Genomic DNA, 18,870 nt, shown 5'->3' with positions numbered 1-18,870 from the left:
GTGCAGATGAACAGATTACAGAAGCTTATTTATCTTCATTGCTTGATGTTTTTTCTTCAAAATGAGGAATATAAGTATTGCTCACACTTTGTCGGGCGGGTCTTCCAGTCTCCTGTTAAACCCCTCCTCTGCTGCTGTGGCGGTCCCAGTATAAAACCAGCGTGTAGCCCTCTGCTAGGTCTGGCGCACCAGCTGCGATTCGGCACAGTAAACTGCCGGGAAGGAGCAGCCGAGGTAGCTGAGAATAAGGGGCAGGAACCAGCTCTCTCCAAGCCCTTTAATCCTTCACTTGCTTCTTGTTTTTTTTGCTATTGCTTTTTTTTCATCAACTAAGTTTCTTCTGATTTTCATTGAAATCTCCGTTCCATAAAATGAAGGGTAGCCCGCTCACAGGGTTACTGCTTGCGCTGTGCGTAAGCAGCGCAGTTCACGGCTTGCCAAAGAAGAACAAAAGACAAACTGGCCAGTATCAGGTGTATCCCGAGCTTCATGACTCATCGGCTGTTAATCCAGGTTGGTACAAGAACTTATTCTTGAATTCAGGGGCCCTGACTGTGTAACGTCATGCATTAGAAAGAGATTTCTAGTGCGTTTTGTGTCAAATGAAAAAAACAAACAAAAAAAACACGTGATTTCGATATATTTCTTTCCATGTGAGCCACAGCAAACAAAAACTTTAATGTTCATTCTACTGTTAAAATGTTTAATAATATATTATTTGTAGTCGGCTGTGAGGAAAACGGTCGCTCATACAGAGTGAACGAACAGTGGGAGAAACCTTACCTTGGTAGCACATTGGTGTGCACCTGCAGGGGAGCAGCAGGCATCAAGTGTAAAACTAAGCCTGAAGGTTAGTGCGTCTTTGTAGTGCACTATCACTTGTTTCACGACTCTTGTGTTGATCCCGACAAGTGAAAATAATAAAAAGAAAAACAAAACAAAACACACACAAAAAGCAACGAATACACGGAGAAAGGCACAGATGTTGTGCGCTTTTACGCAGCAAGAGAAGACTCCAGAACGGCGTCTCAGTAAGAGCCTCTTTAACTTTGTGCTGTTTGATTTTTTCTCTCAGTGGAGGAATCCTGTTATGATAAGTACAATGAGCGGACATACCAGGTGGGTGAAACCTATGAGAGATTACATGAGAGGATGACTTGGGACTGCACCTGCATTGGTTCCGGCAAGATCAGCTGCACAATAGCGCGTGAGTTCCTAGAATACCAAATACTAACCTTGTTGAAACAGCATAATGTGGTGGAGTGGTATGTCTTAGCATGGTAGTTTTTTCTTCGCCAAAGTGCATGACACACATGGCAATATCTCTGCATGGTTCAGTTTATTCTTGAAATTAAGTTTTAATCATTGAACCAGAATTTGTATATGTGTGCCATCTCGCATATAGAAGAGGTCTTTGAAATCAGCAAGTCCACATTTTGTCGTTCACAGATCGATGCCACGATGGTGGGAGGTCTTATAAAATCGGGGACACTTGGCAGAGGCCTCATGACACCGGTGCCTACATGCTGGAGTGTGTGTGTCTTGGAAATGGCAAAGGAGAGTGGACATGCAAACCTCTTGGTGAGCGTAATTACACCTGTAGGGCAGAAAAGAAAATTTCACATATCAACTCTGAAAAGCAGACAAATGTAAAATATTGCAAAAGATCAAAGTTTATATATTCATCATACACACAAACATGGATGCACACACACACATTTCCCAGAAGTGTGACTCTTTGATACCACTGCAAATATTTGACATGAGTCCAGTCAAACAAGATAAGCGAGTGAGACGGCATGTCCTCTGATTTGCTCATCTTTCACTCCAGCTATTGATTTTTGTTTGGTTTATGTCTAAAACAAAATTTCCCAGTGTGATTTAGATTCTGCAGATTCAGTAAATCAAGATTTGTTTATTTTTCTGCAGGTGAAAGGTGCTACGACAATAGCGCAGCTGCCACATATGCTGTAGGAGACACCTGGGAGAAGCCATACCAAGGCTGGATGATGCTGGACTGCACCTGTATGGGCGAGGGGAATGGACGCATCACATGCACCTCAAGAAGTAAGCAGAATCCAAACATACACAAGCACAAACACAAGCTTTTCTTCAGGGGCAGCTACTAACCACTGTTGTACACCAACCAGACCGCTGCAATGACCAGGAGACAAGGAGGTCCTACCGTATTGGAGACACATGGACGAGGACTGACACAAGCGGACATCGCCTGCAGTGTGTGTGCCTAGGAAACGGCAGAGGAGAATCAAAGTGTGAAAGACACAGCTCAGGAAGAGGTGAGACTTGAAAATCAGAAACCAGTGCTCAACAAGAGCTCTGAGCTTGTCGCTCTTAACAGACCTGATGTTGGTTGTCTTTTACAATGTGTTTACAGCCAGAGTCGTGTTGACCCCAGTCCGGCAGCTTGAGCTTCCCGCTGAGAGAACCTGCCGCACAGATTCTGGAGCCTACTACTACGACGGACAACGCTGGATCAAAAACCAGGGCAGCAAACAGATGCTCTGTACCTGTTTGGGCAATGGAGTCAGCTGTCAAGAATGGGGTGTGTACCAAAAGCAAATAAAATTGGGTATTTTAATACAGAAGTCTATGGGGAGCCACTTGAGGCTGGCTCAAGTGGCTCCTGGAGTCAATCCCAGAGAAATTGCAGTCTTTTGCACTTTTCTGTTGGCTCCATTCAGCTCTTCATGTTACTCTTTGCTTGGTATACTGAAGTCATTTTTCCCACCCTCCCTCTCCTGTTCACGCAGAGGCCAGGAACCAGGTGTACGGTGGGAACTCTAATGGCCAGCCCTGTGTATTCCCCTTCGTCTTCATGGGGAAGACCTACTACTCTTGCACCTCAGATGGACGTTCAGACGGGCAGCTGTGGTGCTCTACAACCTCAGACTATCAGAGAGACCAGCAATACTCTTTCTGCACTGAAAACAATGGTGAGACTCAGGAACATAGATGTAAACTGCGACTTTCCCCAAAAAACTGATTTGCAGTTACTGTTGTCTAGCATCTTTAGTTTTGCCACTCACATAATAAATATTGCGCGAATAATTGTGTGGTTAGAGCCAGATAAGCATGCATTAACTTGTATGTGTACTTTCTTAAATCCAGCAATTGTGACAACACGGGGTGGGAACTCCAACGGGGGCCTGTGCCACTTTCCCTTCCTCTACAGCGGTCGCAACTACACCGATTGCACCACTGATGGGCGCCGTGACAACATGAGATGGTGTGGCACCACCTACGACTATGATTCAGAGCAGCGTTTTGGATTCTGTCCCATGGCTGGTGAGTGTGTTTGCTGTTTTTCTCATTTGAAGGTACTGAACTGGTATATTGTTATATAACACAGTTGGGCATTTAAATGTCTAGAAAGAATGGCATTTTAAAATGACCCTAACTTGCTTTTTCCATTTTCATTCCGATTACACAAAATGCTTTTTGTCTTCTTCTCATCAAGTCATTTCTCACAGACTATAATGACGATTTGGTTGCAAGGTTCACTTGTAGACAATTGGGGAGTAAATAATTGGTGCTTAAAGAGGTCATGGGAGAGTGATGACACTATTAAGGCTGTTACGTAACAGTAACATACAAACTCTGGGTTGAAGTGGACCAAGAAAAACTCTGTGTCTGGACATACGCAGCACCGTGTGAATGTATACATGTACCAACACACTGATAGCTTTTTTCTGTTTCTTTCTTTAAATCAGCCCATGAAGAGGTATGCACCACCACTGATGGAGTAATGCACCGTGTGGGCGACAAGTGGGACAAACGCCATGACATCTTGGGTCACATGATGCAGTGCACATGCCTGGGAAATGGCCGTGGGGAGTGGAACTGTGTTGCTTACTCACAGCTTTTAGGTCAGAGGGCTAAATCTAACAAAACCTTTTATATTTTGTCTTCAAATACTCTCCGAATAATGTGAAACTTTAAATAAAAGGTGAATTCATCTTCCTGTCTTTTCTCTGTGCATCCAGATCAGTGTATCGTTGATGGTTTGACCTATGAAGTAAACCAGGAATTCACCAAGCGCCACGAACAAGGCTACATGATGAACTGCACCTGCTTCGGACAAGGACGTGGATACTGGAAGTGTGACGCTATCGGTACGTTCACGGCTCATTACTGATTGGCTTTTTAGGGATTAAATGCTGAGAACTGCTGCAGCTTCAGAAAACCAACCCCGCTGTCATCTGTCCCATCTGACAACTCTTTTGTCTCCTTGTGTTTTCTGCAATAGATCAGTGTCAAGAACCACAAACCAGGACGTTCTATCAGATCGGAGAGACATGGGACAAAGCCATCCATGGCATCTACTACCGCTGTTATTGTTATGGCAATGGGATTGGAGAAATGAGATGCGAGCCCCAGCAGACCTACCAAGGTAAAGATGCACAGCTCTGTTTTAAAAGTCCACATGTTCTGAGTCGTAGAGAGTACAAGATGAAAGATGGGCGTAGCTACTCTCGCCCTTTGATTTTTTTGGACTACCATTCTGAATGCTTAGTTTTGGCATTTTAGCTGTTCCATCGTGGCCAGATCGACTTATTCAAAATAGTTTCTTCAGCATCTAAGGGACTTCTGTGGTCAAACATGAGCCAGAATATAAACAAACAGGTACAAAATTTAGCCTGAAAAACAGCCTAAACCTAAGCGGTTCTCATTTGTAACCATCGGTCTGAAGCTCAGTGAATCTTAACAATCTGCATCACTTCAAGGTACCATTATACAAAGTATTTATGGTGAGAGGTGTATTCCAAATTTTTTCACAATTTCTCTCAAATAGTCTTTTCTTTTAGCTTTTCCATCGACCTATATGGATTTTGGTGCTCAGTTCATGTTTGCTGTACTAAACGAACTCCCATTCATTATTGATTCCTCCCACTTACTCCTAACCTTGGCAGACAGGTGGAGGGAAGCGGGGGTTTGTGGGTTTCTTGTTTTTTGTGTAACTTTAAAGTCTGCCAGATGTTGAAATTTTGGCAAGCTGGAGTTACCCTGTCTGGCGCTGAATGATGTTTTGTTGACTTGCAAAGCTGGAACAAGGTGAATTGCTGAACGAGGGTGAGGGGCTTAGAAGGCAGTCACTTCCTATCTATCTATCTATCTATCTATCTATCTATCTATCTATCTATCTATCTATCTATCTATCTATCTATCTATCTATCTATCTATCTATCTATCTATCTATCTATCTATCTATCTATCTATCTATCTATCTATCTATCTTCTCTAGGGAACAGAGACCAGATAAACTGTGATGAATATAGTATGCAGACGTTATATCTGACTTGAAAATGTCTGTGGGTGTTCGAGCTGGTTTAGCATCGTCTGGTGGTTTGATTCTGTCCCCGAGCAATGAATCCCTCTGACAGAACTCACCAAAAAGTAGCCAACTTTCACCCACACTCCCTACACACAATGCTGTTAAATTATGTGAAAAAAATCTTCTCACTTCTGCTCTTTCCTTCTCTCCTGATGTCTTCTCCTAAATCTTTTTTTTTTCTGTTTAGATGGCCGCAGACCAATCCAGGTGATCATCACAGAGGCTGGGAAACAGTCCGACTCTCGCCCTATTCAGTGGAACCCCCCATCATCTGTTCAGATCACCCAGTACATCCTGAAATGGAGAGTTGTGAGTCTCACTTTTGCTTCCCTCCTTTACAAATTGCCTACAGAAATGAAAGCAAGTCGTATTTCTTTGCTCAAAATTGGGCTTTAATTTTGCTGAATAGTAGCATTTAGTAAAGGCGGATACATTTGTGATTGAGGGTGAGTGCCTCTGGTGAAGTCTGAAGGTTGAACAAACAAAGTGATTAGAGAGTAAACTTACTTGCCTTTGCAGTCTGTACACGCAGACACAGGTTTTTAGCAGATTCCAAGATAAACATCCAGTGTTGTTTTTTTTTCTCTTTGAAGACCTCAAAGAGGTCTTGAGGCAGGTTGAGATGTTAATGAACTTCAACTGAAGTCAAAGTAGCTTCCGCTTTATGGGTTTGGACTGTATTTCTTGGACAGCAAAGCCACTCAAAGTCTAAAACCTGCTTGAAAAGTTTATATTTTTCTAACAGTTCAAAGCCAGTTGACATACTCCTAATGGAAGAGCTGACACTGAATGGCTGCCCAGTGTCCAATATATACAGACCACAGGTTTATTTCCCAGAGCTAATTAATGACTCCACTGCACACCCTTTTATTAAGACATGAATAAAATTTATATAATAAAAAACAAACATTTTAAAAGATTTATTTAGTCAGAACACTCTCTTTGCCCACAGGTGGATTTTACCTTGTTATAAAGTAAATATAGATGTTTAAAGCTCCATTTTTTTCCTAAAAAAAAAAGAGTACCTCTTCTTTTTCTTCACATATTAAAATGTTTAAACTCGTCAACCTCTCGTTATCGCTAATGTGCAGAAAAACACCCGTTCTCCCTGGAGAGAGGTCACCATCCCGGGCAACATCAACTCCTACACCATTAGCGGACTCCGTCCAGGCATCACATATGAGGGTCAGCTCATCAGCATTCAGAACTATGGACGCCGGGAGGTCACACGCTTCGATTTCACTACTAACCTTGGCTCCTGTGAGTAAGCTGTACAGCTACACCAAAGCAGCACATCTAAAGAAATATTTAAAATAACACTATGCTCCTTAATTTCAAAAGTGGAGACATATGAGGGAGAGACGACTGCACCTCCTCCTGTGTTGGACACCTCCGAGTCTGTGACAGAAATCACCTCAAACAGCTTTGTTGTATCCTGGACATCAGCTGATACAACCATCTCTGGCTTCAGGGTGGAGTATGAGCTCAGTGAGGAGGGGTCCCAGCCTAAAGTTCTGGGTGAGAGCTTTTGACCATCCCTGAAGCCTCCGTAATGCCGCCATATTGCCTGCGGATCAATTCGGTTTTTTACTATATAGAGTTCTGACTTACCTTATGACTGTGTTCCAGATGTTCCTCGCACATCCACCTCTGTCACCATCAGTAATCTCCTGCCTGGACGCAGATACAACGTCAGCGTCTTTGAGGTCCCAAATCAGGGGCAGCCCAACCTCATCCTCACTACCTCACAGACCACAGGTAGGAGAAGCTCTCTTCTCCAATGTTGTGATGTTACGCTCATAGTCATGCAGTGTTTTTGAAAGAATGATCCTCTCATCCTTCGGGCAGCTCCTGACGCACCTACTAGGCATGTTGTCAATGAAGTGGGAGAAACCTCCATCCGAATCAGCTGGTCCAGACCTCAGGCTCCTATTACTGGTAACAAACCATTTATTTTGTATTTGTTTGAGATATAAATCCTTTTCCTTATCCTGGCTGTGTGTATAACTCGATACTTGTGCCTGCAGGCTACCGTGTGGTCTACACACCATCAGTGGAAGGCAGCAGCACAGAGCTGACCCTCCCAGAGTCAGAGACGTCCCTGACCCTGGTTGACCTTCGCCCCGGTCTGCTTTACAACATCAGCATCTACGCCGTGGAGGAGGACCAGGAGAGTGAGCCTGTTTTTGTACAGGTCAACACTGCTGGATCTCCTCCGCAAGGTACACATAATATGTCTTTTAAACAGAATAAATTCATGAGTTAGCACTGTAAAACTTAATTTTTCTTTTTGTGAAACATTTGAACAATATGCTGTTCTTTAGATCACTCAGGATTCTTTTTAGGTGATTCTTAGCCTTTCGGCTGTCTGTGAAGGCTGAACAGATTCAGTTTATACTTGCAGCTGGAGATTCCTTATAGGGCCCTACAAAGGGCTTTTCACTGCTCAGTTAAGAGTGCTTGTCAAAACATGGCTTTGTCAAAATGTGCTTTTATGGTTATGGCCATACCATTGTAATATTTTTCCTCCTGTCTCCTTAAATATTATGGACCTCGGATGACTTCTTTTAAGTCACACTTAGACGCAAAACAGCGACCTCTTTAAACTTAGTTTAAAACACTTAGAAAGGCAAGGATGCATTCATAAATCATTCATAAATCATTCAAATATCTTTGAGAATATTTTTAAATGGATTTCCGTTTTAGACTCTAAGCTAACAGCATCTATTTTATCTAAGCCAAGCACAGTTAAATTAAAGATTTTTAAAAAGCAGCAGTAATATTTGCACCTAATAATGCATATTTAGCTCTGTATACTTATTTTATATAACTTAGGTATGGGTTTTATTTTTTTAAAAGGTTATGTTTTTACCTTTGGGGCCTAATAAATAAAATAAGTATGAAGTTCACGTCTCTGTCTCCAGACGTAACCCATGACATAGTAAAAAACTCCTAAGGAGACTCTAAGGTCTGACTGTGACCCCTGTTAGTCAACCTAGCGCTCTCCTCTCCACAGAGGTGGTCCAAGCCCCCACAGACCTGCAGTTCTACGAGGTTTCGGATACGAAGGTCACCATCATCTGGACCGGTCCACCCAATGAGGTGTCAGGTTACAGAGTCACTTTCTCCCCCGTTGGGTCCGATGGCACTGACGTAAGGCCCCTGGGGCTGCCTGTTTCCACCAATGCATACTCTGAGATCACCCATTTGCAGCCAGGCACGCTGTACCGCTTCTACGTCTATACCATCAGCGGCGGAGTGGAGAGTGAGCCTCTTGTAGGAGAAAAGGCTACCAGTAAGTGCCACTTTGGAAAAAGGCCCAAATACATAAACGCAGGGATTTTATCCAAAACATAACAGATCTTTTTTGCCTTACATGTGGTATGCTTTCTGCCTCCTCCAGAACCTGATGCACCCACTGATGTACGCTTCACTGACATCGGCCCTGACAGCGCACTGATTGTCTGGGAGGCTCCTCGTGCCATTGTCAGTGGTTTCCGCCTTTTCCTGAGCATCGAAGGCTCAAGTCCCATTGAAAAGAGGATCCCAGGCAGGGTCACCCAGTACCAACTGAGGAATCTACGTCCAGATACGGAGTACACTGCCACCCTTCACTCTGATCTCGAAAATGAGCTCAGCGAGGGCGTCACCACATACTTTACCACCGGTCGGTATTTGGAGAAACCGAACACCAGTAAAGACGGGAATAAAATGATGCAATCATTTTAAAATATTGTCCCCCCCCTTCCTCCCGTTCTTACAGCTCCCCAGATGGGAAATGCTCCCACTTTCAGCACTGAGGTTACCGACACCTCGATCGTTGTCACCTGGATACCCGTCCGCAGGTTCAGCTACAAGGTTAGCTCTTTACATTAAAGGAATCACTGGAGCTGTTCACTAACTACTTATCTCCAAGCAGTGTCCAAGCACATTTAGAAACCAGCTGGTGAACATAGCAGAACCGTAAAGCGCAAAAGAGCCTGATATGTACCCTCTGGTGTGGGAAGATTTTAGGCCATTGCTAATTGTTTCTAAATAATTTTTTTCTTTTAAGCGTATTCTCCAGTTTTTCTCATGTCCGTTTTATTTCCCCAGCTGTCTGTGCTGCCCAGTGAGGAAGGCGAGTCTCCCAGAGAAGAAACCTCTTCCTCTGGACGTGTTTATGTAGATGGTCTGACTCCAGGAACTCAGTACACCTACAGCGTTCAGCCCATCTACAATGGACAGAACCGCGGAAATCCCATCACCCGCAATGTTGTCACTTGTGCGTATCTGTTTTTATTTCACAAATAAAAAGACAGGCACTGTGGTGACTGCTGAACAAAACCAACTGTAAAACCAGTTTAACCAATCATCTGGTTGATTTGATACCGTTGATGCCGTTAAAACCATTTGGCGTGGTTTTGTGCCAGACATTTTTTGCTGCCCTGAAGTTTTTTTCAATGCGTCATAGTCTGCTGTTTCTTGTTGCAGCTCTATCTCCTCCCACTGACCTCAGAGTTGAGTCCAACCCGAACACAGGAGTTCTCACAGCCTACTGGGTAGCCTCCAAAACACCAGGTAAATATTGACTTTGCTCCCCACGCACTGACAGCCCATTGGATCACAGAAGGTCTCTAGACCTTGGCCTTCAAATAGTTTTTTTTTCTTTTCACCAGAACAAAAAGCTGTTCCTGGTATTTCCTTTTGATTTCTAATAGTAGTTTTTGAATTTGTTATATTCCCTGTCTCTCTGCAGGTATTACAAGCTACCGAGTGACAAGCAGACCAACCAATGGCCAGAGAGGATACTCCCTTGAAGAGATTGTTGCAGTTGATCAGACCTCAGTCGTTCTAGAGCACTTGACTCTGGGTATGGAGTACAACATCAGCGTGTTCGCTACCAAGAACAACGTGGAAAGCGTTCCTGTGTCCACTATTGTCACAACAGGTAGGAGCCACAGGAAGTCATTTACACGTGGTAGAAAGCCACAAAGACTAGTGTGCCTGGTTCGTCGTGAGGAACAAATGAGATAATTTTCCCATTCGATGAAAATGGAGCCTGCTACTCCCATCCCCACAGAGCTTGGCCTAGTTTCAAAAGAAACTAAAGCTGCATTAGTTAATTTTTACCCACTAGAGAGAAGAATAATGTCATTATGTACAAAAATACACACATTTTGAAGATAGCGAAAAAATTACCCATTTGCACATTTGGTAGACATGGGACTGTGTGCTGGAGCTCATTATTTGGCAACCAATTTAAATCTAAATGTCAGTGTTTTTTAAACTCAGTTTTGGTTCAAATGTCTAATGCAGCTTTTTTTATAATCTACTGCTAGCATGATTATTGGCAAACTGACCATTTGCATGGAAATCGTCATTTGGTAGGGTGAATATTTCTGGGAGTTTTTTGCACGTCCTTTAGTAGTATTATTACTACCTTATATTTACCTTTAATTATAATTTTAATTCTGAATGTTTTCCAATCCAGTGATGTGTAATTGTCTTGCATGGTTACTGTTATACTCAGGTTCTCTGAATGCTTTATCAGGAATTAAATGAATGTTCTTGATATAACCAATGAAATAATTGGGGCTTTTCTGTCTGTCTAATTTTGCTTGCGCTTTGCAACATGCCTAACCCTTTCAGACATCCCTGCACCAAGTCAAATTGACTTTGTCGACATTACTGACACCACCATTGGCCTACGCTGGATCCCTCTGAACAGTACTACCATTATTGGTTACCGGATAGTGGTAGTAGCTTCAGGCGAGAGCTTGCCAATTTTTCAAGATATGGTGGAAGCATCTGCTGGTTATTACACGATTCGTGGTTTGGAGCCCGGTGTGGACTATGACATCAGTATCTTCACTATTACAGAAGAGGGGGACAGCGAGCCGGCCACACACACAAAGCAAACGCATGCTGGTGATTTATTCTTTCAGTCCATCACTGGGGAGGGGTTGGGTCTTGATCTGAGGCACCTTTATTCTTTTTTAAGTGTGTCACACTGCCGTAAATATCTGAATTTAATCATTTCTGTGATATTTTCTTTGTGCCACTGGAAGTCCTCCTTTATTTTCTTAACCTCATTGCGTTACCAGTGATAGCTATAGCTTATAACCCCTCATTTTTACAGCCATTCCAGCTCCCACCAACCTGCAGTTTGGAGGAGTGGGCCCTGACCACATTAGGGTGACTTGGTCAGTCCCCAGAATTGCCACACCAAACGACATCTCTCGGTTCGTTATCCGTTATCACCCTGTATCCACTGATAATGACATCAAGGAGGTTAATGTTGGAGGAGCTACCAACACCTACTTGCTGCAAAGTAAGAAGGCCTCAGAGGCTTGAAAAGGCAAAATGACTTGTGCGTTATACTGCTCCATCTCGAACAATACTAATTGTACCAATCATCTTCACAGACCTGCAGCCCAACACTGACTATCGTATCAGTGTGGTGTGTGTGTATGGTGAACGAGAAAGTAAACCAGCCACAGGGACTCAAAAAACAAGTGAGTATCTACACAGGTGGCCTCACAGAAGAACCGAGGGTGCTGCAAATACAAGATGGATGTAGCCCCCCCGAGTCTGAAATGTCCATCATTTTTCTAATGATGGGCAGGGGGAAACTTAAAAGAAGCATATGAGTCTATAAAGATCCCAATTCTTGCTTCACTGTTATTAGTTTATTATCTCAGTCACTAGTTTCTGGACTTATTTAATATGGCATAATGTTCATTAGGGTAAAAAGGGTGTTAAACGAGAGTGTGAATACAGTGTGATTGACAAGACGTATGAGTGTGTATTATCCTTACATTCTCAGTCAGATCTACTTTTTACTCGTCCTATCTGAGTTCAAAAAATATGAAAAACTAGATGGATACATCTGAAATTCCAAAAGCTTCAAAACAACTGCAAAATTTTCAGATAATTCATATTTGACCTGCAGAATAAACTACAACAGAATAACTACAATGCTACTATAAATAATATCAACAATAAATATTTTGTGTCTTATTCCAGAGTTACCTAATCTGTTTAGAGCTTGCCTGCATTTGGTGACTTTTTGTTAGATTTTTATTAATATCAGTTGATCCATTTCAGATATTTTACATTAACGTTTGCTTATTTCTACTAGAAAGAATGTATTTGGCATTATCTTTGTATGTAACTGAAAATGTATCTCAGTTTTTCACTACATTTTTCTTCCAGCGCTGGATTCCCCGACTGGCTTGGACTTCTCCGACATTCGGACCGACTCCTTCACAGTTCACTGGCAAGCTCCACTGGCAAGAATCACGGGCTACCGAATCCGCTATCAGAAGACCAGTGGTGGACATGCCAAGGATGAGAGGCTCCCCCCAACCAGAAACCACTACACTTTGACTGGACTGTCACCTGAAACCGAATACATGATATATGTGTATGCTGTGAGCAGCAACCAGGAGAGTCAGCCTCTGACTGGCACACAGGCAACAAGTGAGTTTCACCTATTCTTTTAGTTAGTGGGCGTGATCATTCCTCATGTGTTTTAATGGAATTTTTTTCTCCATAATTATCCTCTGTGATTTTCTCCATTCTGTTATTTAATGCTTTTCAGTCTCTGATTCGCCCACTGACCTAGTGGTAACAGGATCCACCCCAACCACCATCACCATACGCTGGGATGCTCCCTCTATCTCAGTGAGAAACTACAGGATCGCCTATGCAGGAACAAGTCTGTACATTTTTTTTGCATTCTTGGTTTCCTCTAATGTCAGGCACACAAGTTTAACACTTGGGCCTTCTTTACTGTCCTCTCAGGTGGCGAGACTCCTCGGGAGATTAATGTCCCAGGCACTCAAACAACTGCCACCATTACCGGACTGAATCCCGGCACAGAATACACCATCACGGTCTATGCAGTTAGTGGACGAGGCGATAACCCTGCCACCAGTGTCCCCGTCTATATAACACACAGGACTGGTACAGAAATACGGGAAAAATTTTCTGAAAAGCAACTTAATGTTCAGTGTTTATGGTAAATCTAAAGCTTTATCCATTGTTCCTTTAGATATCGAGGCCCCCCCTGACATGCGGGTGGCTGATATAAGTGACAATGCCATCACAGTACGTTGGTCTCCTGCTCGGGGACCAATCAGAGGCTACAGAGTCACAAGTATTCCCAAAAATGGCTTGGGACCCTCCTACTCTGAGGATTTGGCTCCTGGTAAGGCCTGCAAGGAATGCCAGATGCTCACAATCAGATTGCCATGTTGATTTAATTTTTCACAACACAGCATCCCCTCCTTATTGGCTCCTTTTCTGATCCCCTGTTACAGATCAGACCGAGGTGACTTTCACAGGTCTGATGCCAACTGCCGAGTACCTTGTGAGTGTCTATGCCCTGGGCAATAATGGACAGCCGTCTTCCCCGCTAATAGAAAATGCAGTCACTGGTTAGTCTCACTTAATTCACTTTCACTTCTCTTTCAGCTCTAACTTTAATTGTCCTGATTCCCTTGCACCATGTTAAAGCTAAACTTGGCAGTTAAGGCAGTTTTGCTACAGGAAATTCAGGTAAATTTCCTCCAAAGGCAACAGGAAAAAGCTATTTAGCACTGAAGAATCTTTCTGTTCCTCTTTTCCTGCAGCTATGGACCGTCCGAAGGAGCTCACCTTCTCTGACATCGACTCCACCTCCATGCGCATCTCCTGGGACAGCCCAGACGGCGCAGTAACATCATACCGTGTCTTGTACACCAGTGCAGAGGAAGGCGAGAGAGAGCTGCGCCCAGCACCCAGAGGGGACCAGGACAGTGTGGTGCTGAGAAACCTTCGCCCTGGAACAGAGTATACTGTTAAGGTCATTGCCCTCCATGACCGAACACCCAGCTCACCGTTGGTGGGAACTCAGGCCACAGGTAGCGCTAAGCAGAAATACATCAAAGCATTTGTCTCCATTTGATATCCACATCTTAATACTTTGGCCCTGACACTGTGTCTTTGTGCTTCAGTAATCCCTGCTCCCACCAACTTGGCGATCTCAGAGGTCAATCCTTCCTCCTTCACTGTGTCATGGCGAGCTCCAGATGCACGCCTGACCGGCTACCGTGTAGTCGTGAGCCCCAAGAACATCAACAGCCCTCACAGAGAAATGAACGTTGCTCCGGACACCACTCGTGTTGTGGTGCCAGGGCTCATGGTGAGCAGAGTTCATGTGTGAATCTTTACATGGATCCATAATGTTTCAGTGAGTAAATATGAGCTGCGTGTCTGTGTACTGTGTAGGTGGCAACCACATACCAGGTGCAGGTTTACGCTCTGAAGAACACAGTCACAAGCAGACCAGCGGAGGCAGAAGCCACCACGCTGCAAGGTAACGTGCTGCGCCATAAATAGACACGTCTGCAGACCTCACTCATGGTGTAACTGATCTTTTTAAGTTCGCTTCTGTTTCCCCTCAACGCAGCGTTGAGCGCTCCTCGCCGCGTGCGTGTCACCAAAGTAACGGATAGTTCTTTCACGCTGACCTGGCGTTCCAAGCTGGAACCTTTCACTGGATTCCTTATTGAAGCCAGTCCCCAGAGTAGATCGCATCCCACCGTCACCAAGACCATCCCAAGTGAAGCTTACACCTACACCCTCACCGGTACGCCACACTTTAACGCATTTAAGGTCTTAAAGAGTGATTTTGGAGTTCAGTCTTGCTTTAAAGTGTGTGTGTTTGTGTTGTAGGTTTGCAGCCCAACACTATTTATAATGTTAACCTGTACACTCTGAGTGGGAACACAAGGAGCACCCCATTCACTCTCAGAATTCAAACAGGTAATGCAAAAATCCAGGTTTAAAAACTGCTTTTTTTTTAAACAAATATTAATTTCAGTGTAATATTCTGGTTTTTGATTTCTATCATTACATAATGTTACAGTACACTGATCTGCATAGTACACATCACAGTCTGCTGCCAGGTTTCCTTAATTTATGTAATTCAACTGCAATTCAACTGCAACTAGAAGAGGCAGAGGCATGTGAGGTTTCCTGACCTGTTTGGGGCTAGCAGCTTGAGGTTACCTAAATCTCTGACAGTTTTGCACTTTTAATCTGATTGTGTACATCAGTTTTTCAAAGATTAAAAAATCACACTCGTGATGTAGAGGTCACAAAAATGCATGCATGTATCAGTGTTAGGGTGAGAAATAATTTGTAATTTTACAGCCAAAATTACAAAATAAATCCAGGCTGCTTATATGATCTTACATTGATAAAGGGTTAAGTCACAACATATGCAGCTTCAGCCTCACACAGGTCACATCCTAGTGTGCACACACAGAGAAAAAAATAGCATTCGGCCAGTTTAACAACCGTATTTGTCCTTACAGCCGCCCCGCTGGTCCAGGCGCCCACCAACCTGCAGTTTACGTCTGTGACCCCCTACTCCATCTCCTTCACCTGGCAGCCACCTGCCACGCAAATCACAGGATACTATGTCACCTATGAAGAGTCGGGAGGAAGACCACAGGAGCTTTTCCCAAGACCCCACGCTGGCCAAAACTACGCCACCATAAATGGTAGTACTTTTATTTGATTTTTAAAGCTTCACGCAGGATTATCCTGACACACCAATTAGGCGCGGGACGTTCATTTAACGAAAAAACAACACTTTTCCTTTCCTCTGCTCAGATCTAAGACCAGACACGGAGTACATCATCAAGATCATCGCCATCCAAAACACGCAGAGAAGCACACCTCTGGTGGGCAGGAGCAGGACTCGTGAGTACTTATACTGATACTTTTTTCTCTGTATGGTGATAAATGTGAAAGTAAAAAGGATCCATTCAGAGTTCGAGCCAGTTACTGGTAAGATTAAGGGGTGGAACGGCAGCTTTCATCTGCTCAGCTGGAGCTGTATGGAGCTTTAGATCAAGTGTGTATCCAAAATCTAAAACGATAATACCCACTTTGTTATTTTGAATGTCCTCGCAAATGTCATTCAAAATATCTCGTGTGTTTGTAATAGTGCATTATGACACACTTTGCAGTGAGTTGCATTGCTGCGTATCCGTCATCCCTTTTGGCTGAGATGTGTTAGAGCTGCTCTGCTTTAACTCCCCCTCGTCTAACCTGCTTGCTTCCGTAACCCCGTCTCTCCCGCCAGCTCAAGACCCCTTGCTTCCTTTGCCTCTGCCCCAGCCTAACCGCCCTGGAGATGGCAGGCTGGATGTGCCTGAATCTCTGGACAACAACGTCCAGTTAGTGGGCACCAATAGCCAGGATGGGTTTGGTGATCAGAGTCAGCATGTGGAGTACACAGAGTACAACAACAATGGAGACAACAGACATAATCGGAATCCACTGTCTCCCTATGGCCAAGTTCGTGAGCCCCTGGTGTTTGTGCCCCTTCCTGATGCAGAGGGCCACAGAAATCCCATTGTGAAGCTAGACATGCCCGTTGGACCCATACTCTTTAACGAGACAAGTGTGCCGCTGGAGGCCCAAACTCAGACCACCGTCTCCTGGAAGCCTTACAGGCAGAGCAACGCCTACCTGGTGTCCTGTGATCCCATCACACAGCTAAATGAGAAGATGTTCCAGGTAAGAGGCCAGTCCATGATTCAATTATTCTCATTATTCTCATTTATGAGAATAAGCTATGATCTCTTCCTGTCTATCCAGGTCCGCCTGCCAGGCACAGCCACTACTGCTACCCTGGTAGGACTCACTCCCGGAGCAGACTATAACGTTATTGTGGAGGCAGTCCTGGGGGCCCTCAAACACAAGATTCTGGAGCAGACAGTGACAGCTGGAAACACAAGTAAGCTTCCAGCTGTGATGTATCTGGATATATTGTTAAAGGAAACTGAATGAAACTCATTGTGGCTAATTTTTTCCCCACTTTCTTCTTCCTTCAGTTACAGAGGGAGATTCCTCAAATAAAGACACGTGCTACGATGCCTTTACTGCCACCCATCATGAAGTCGGTGCTGAATGGGAGCGAATGTCTGAGACAGGCTTCAAGCTGTCATGCAGGTGTCTGGGCCTGGGCAGCGGCCACTTCAGATGTGACTCATCTAGTAGGTTTTTAGGGTATCTTTCCCCAATACGTGGACATAGATGGAATTTGAATACATTTCACTCGGGTTATGTATGTTCTTCTCAGAGTGGTGCCACGACAATGGCAACAACTACCGAATTGGAGAGAAATGGGACCGTCGCTCAGAGAACGGGAACGTAATGAGCTGCACTTGTTTAGGAAACGGCAAAGGAGAGTTTAAGTGCGAACCACGTAAGGCCTCTTTAACATTTTAGTTGAAATGTTCTGTGGCTGTGTTACAAAGTGAATGAGCTGCGTGTCATTTTTAACCCAAATATCTACTCACGCAGATGAGTCCACGTGTTACGATGATGGCAAAACTTACCGGGTGGGCAACCAGTGGCAGAAGGAGTACCTGGGTTCTATTTGCACCTGCACGTGCTTTGGAGGACAACAGGTAAGACACGTGAGCCTTCCTCATGTTCTCTTTACATCATATGCCATCATCCAGAGGAATGGAGGGCGTGGTTAAATGCTTTTTTTGACTTTATTAGGGCTGGCGATGCGAGAACTGCAGAAGACCAGGTGGTGATGTCGATGTCGGTCTGCTGCAGCCTATCAGATATGGAGACAACACACTGCGCAAAGTGAGTGAAATGTATTGAAAATCAGAAGACATATAAACTGTAAATTTCAGTTTTCAAATTGCAGTAATCTGTTGTGTAGTAGTCTGCACGTGTCAAAGTTTTAAACTGTACCACTGTTCATCCTCCAGAACATTCACTGCCCCATCGAGTGCCTCCGGCCTGAACTGCTGGCAGATGCACACGTTCCTCACAATCCTCGGGAATGATGAGCTGCTCATCCGACTTCTGCTTTGCTCCCTTACCGTCCAGTTGCTGTCTCACCTTGTAGAAGCCACGCTGTCTGTGACTGAAACAAACTAACTGCCTTATCACATTGCTGACACATTGCCCTGCTGCCCCTCATCATTAATCTTCACTTGAGTCTATTCACTGTCGACTGCCAGGCTTCTGAAATTGTGATGTATTAGAAATAGAAAACCCCACTTTCTAAAGTTATTTAGAACTTGTCCAGTCAGATTTACGCATCTGTGAAATTGACATTTGTTTCCCATTTAAATTTTTTTCAATTGTATCCTGACCAAAACCCATAAAGTACGCACTGTGCTAAAAAAATGCCGATGTAGTTGTTACCAGTGTTGCTGAAACTGTCCTCGAAAATGTGCTTCTCTTTTCTGTAGCCCCTCTTTCATTACAGAGGGGTCGCACTGTGTGTGATTGACACATTCTGAAGTTCTGCTAATTTATCCCTTTGATCTCATCGTGTGAATGTGTTGAACAAGGATGTGAGAATGTGAACTGTTCTATTTTTGTACTTTGTGCCAAAGTGTTTCTACCGATGACAAATAGAAGTCCCTTATTTTAATAAAGCTGGAGAGATTCTTAAACATTACCACGGTGTTTCGCTTTCTTATTAGGGTTGGGGGGTGGGTTAA

At 43.9% G+C, this 18,870-nt stretch overlaps 1 protein-coding gene across 2 annotated transcripts; it reads left to right on the top strand.

Moving 5' to 3' along the window:
• The first annotated feature begins 175 nt into the window (after nt 1-175).
• Nucleotides 176-18,827, top strand: fn1b (fibronectin 1b). Of its 2 annotated transcripts, XM_031728893.2 has the most exons (46): nt 176-513; nt 725-850; nt 1,076-1,207; nt 1,450-1,581; nt 1,930-2,067; nt 2,151-2,297; nt 2,396-2,563; nt 2,772-2,954; nt 3,130-3,306; nt 3,732-3,887; nt 4,005-4,133; nt 4,268-4,411; nt 5,541-5,662; nt 6,445-6,613; nt 6,695-6,871; nt 6,983-7,111; nt 7,202-7,291; nt 7,381-7,575; nt 8,370-8,648; nt 8,757-9,020; nt 9,117-9,211; nt 9,449-9,617; nt 9,827-9,913; nt 10,092-10,283; nt 10,985-11,263; nt 11,475-11,666; nt 11,761-11,850; nt 12,551-12,817; nt 12,939-13,055; nt 13,142-13,303; nt 13,392-13,547; nt 13,660-13,776; nt 13,972-14,241; nt 14,335-14,522; nt 14,609-14,696; nt 14,790-14,969; nt 15,056-15,145; nt 15,700-15,888; nt 16,001-16,090; nt 16,476-16,912; nt 16,994-17,132; nt 17,230-17,391; nt 17,478-17,603; nt 17,702-17,808; nt 17,906-17,998; nt 18,127-18,827. In XM_031728893.2, exons 1-46 carry the CDS (start codon nt 372-374, stop codon nt 18,202-18,204), a joined length of 7,359 nt encoding a protein of 2,452 aa, XP_031584753.1. In that variant the 5' UTR covers nt 176-371; the 3' UTR covers nt 18,205-18,827. The 2 variants fall into 2 exon arrangements, with proteins under 2 accessions (XP_031584753.1, XP_031584752.1); XM_031728892.2 differs by lacking the exon at nt 10,985-11,263.
• Nucleotides 18,828-18,870: the final 43 nt, after the last annotated feature.

This window comes from Oreochromis aureus, linkage group 1 (assembly GCF_013358895.1).
Source record: "Oreochromis aureus strain Israel breed Guangdong linkage group 1, ZZ_aureus, whole genome shotgun sequence".
Classification (NCBI taxonomy): Eukaryota; Metazoa; Chordata; class Actinopteri; order Cichliformes; family Cichlidae; genus Oreochromis; species Oreochromis aureus.
This window is presented reverse-complemented; position numbering and strand designations above follow the sequence as displayed.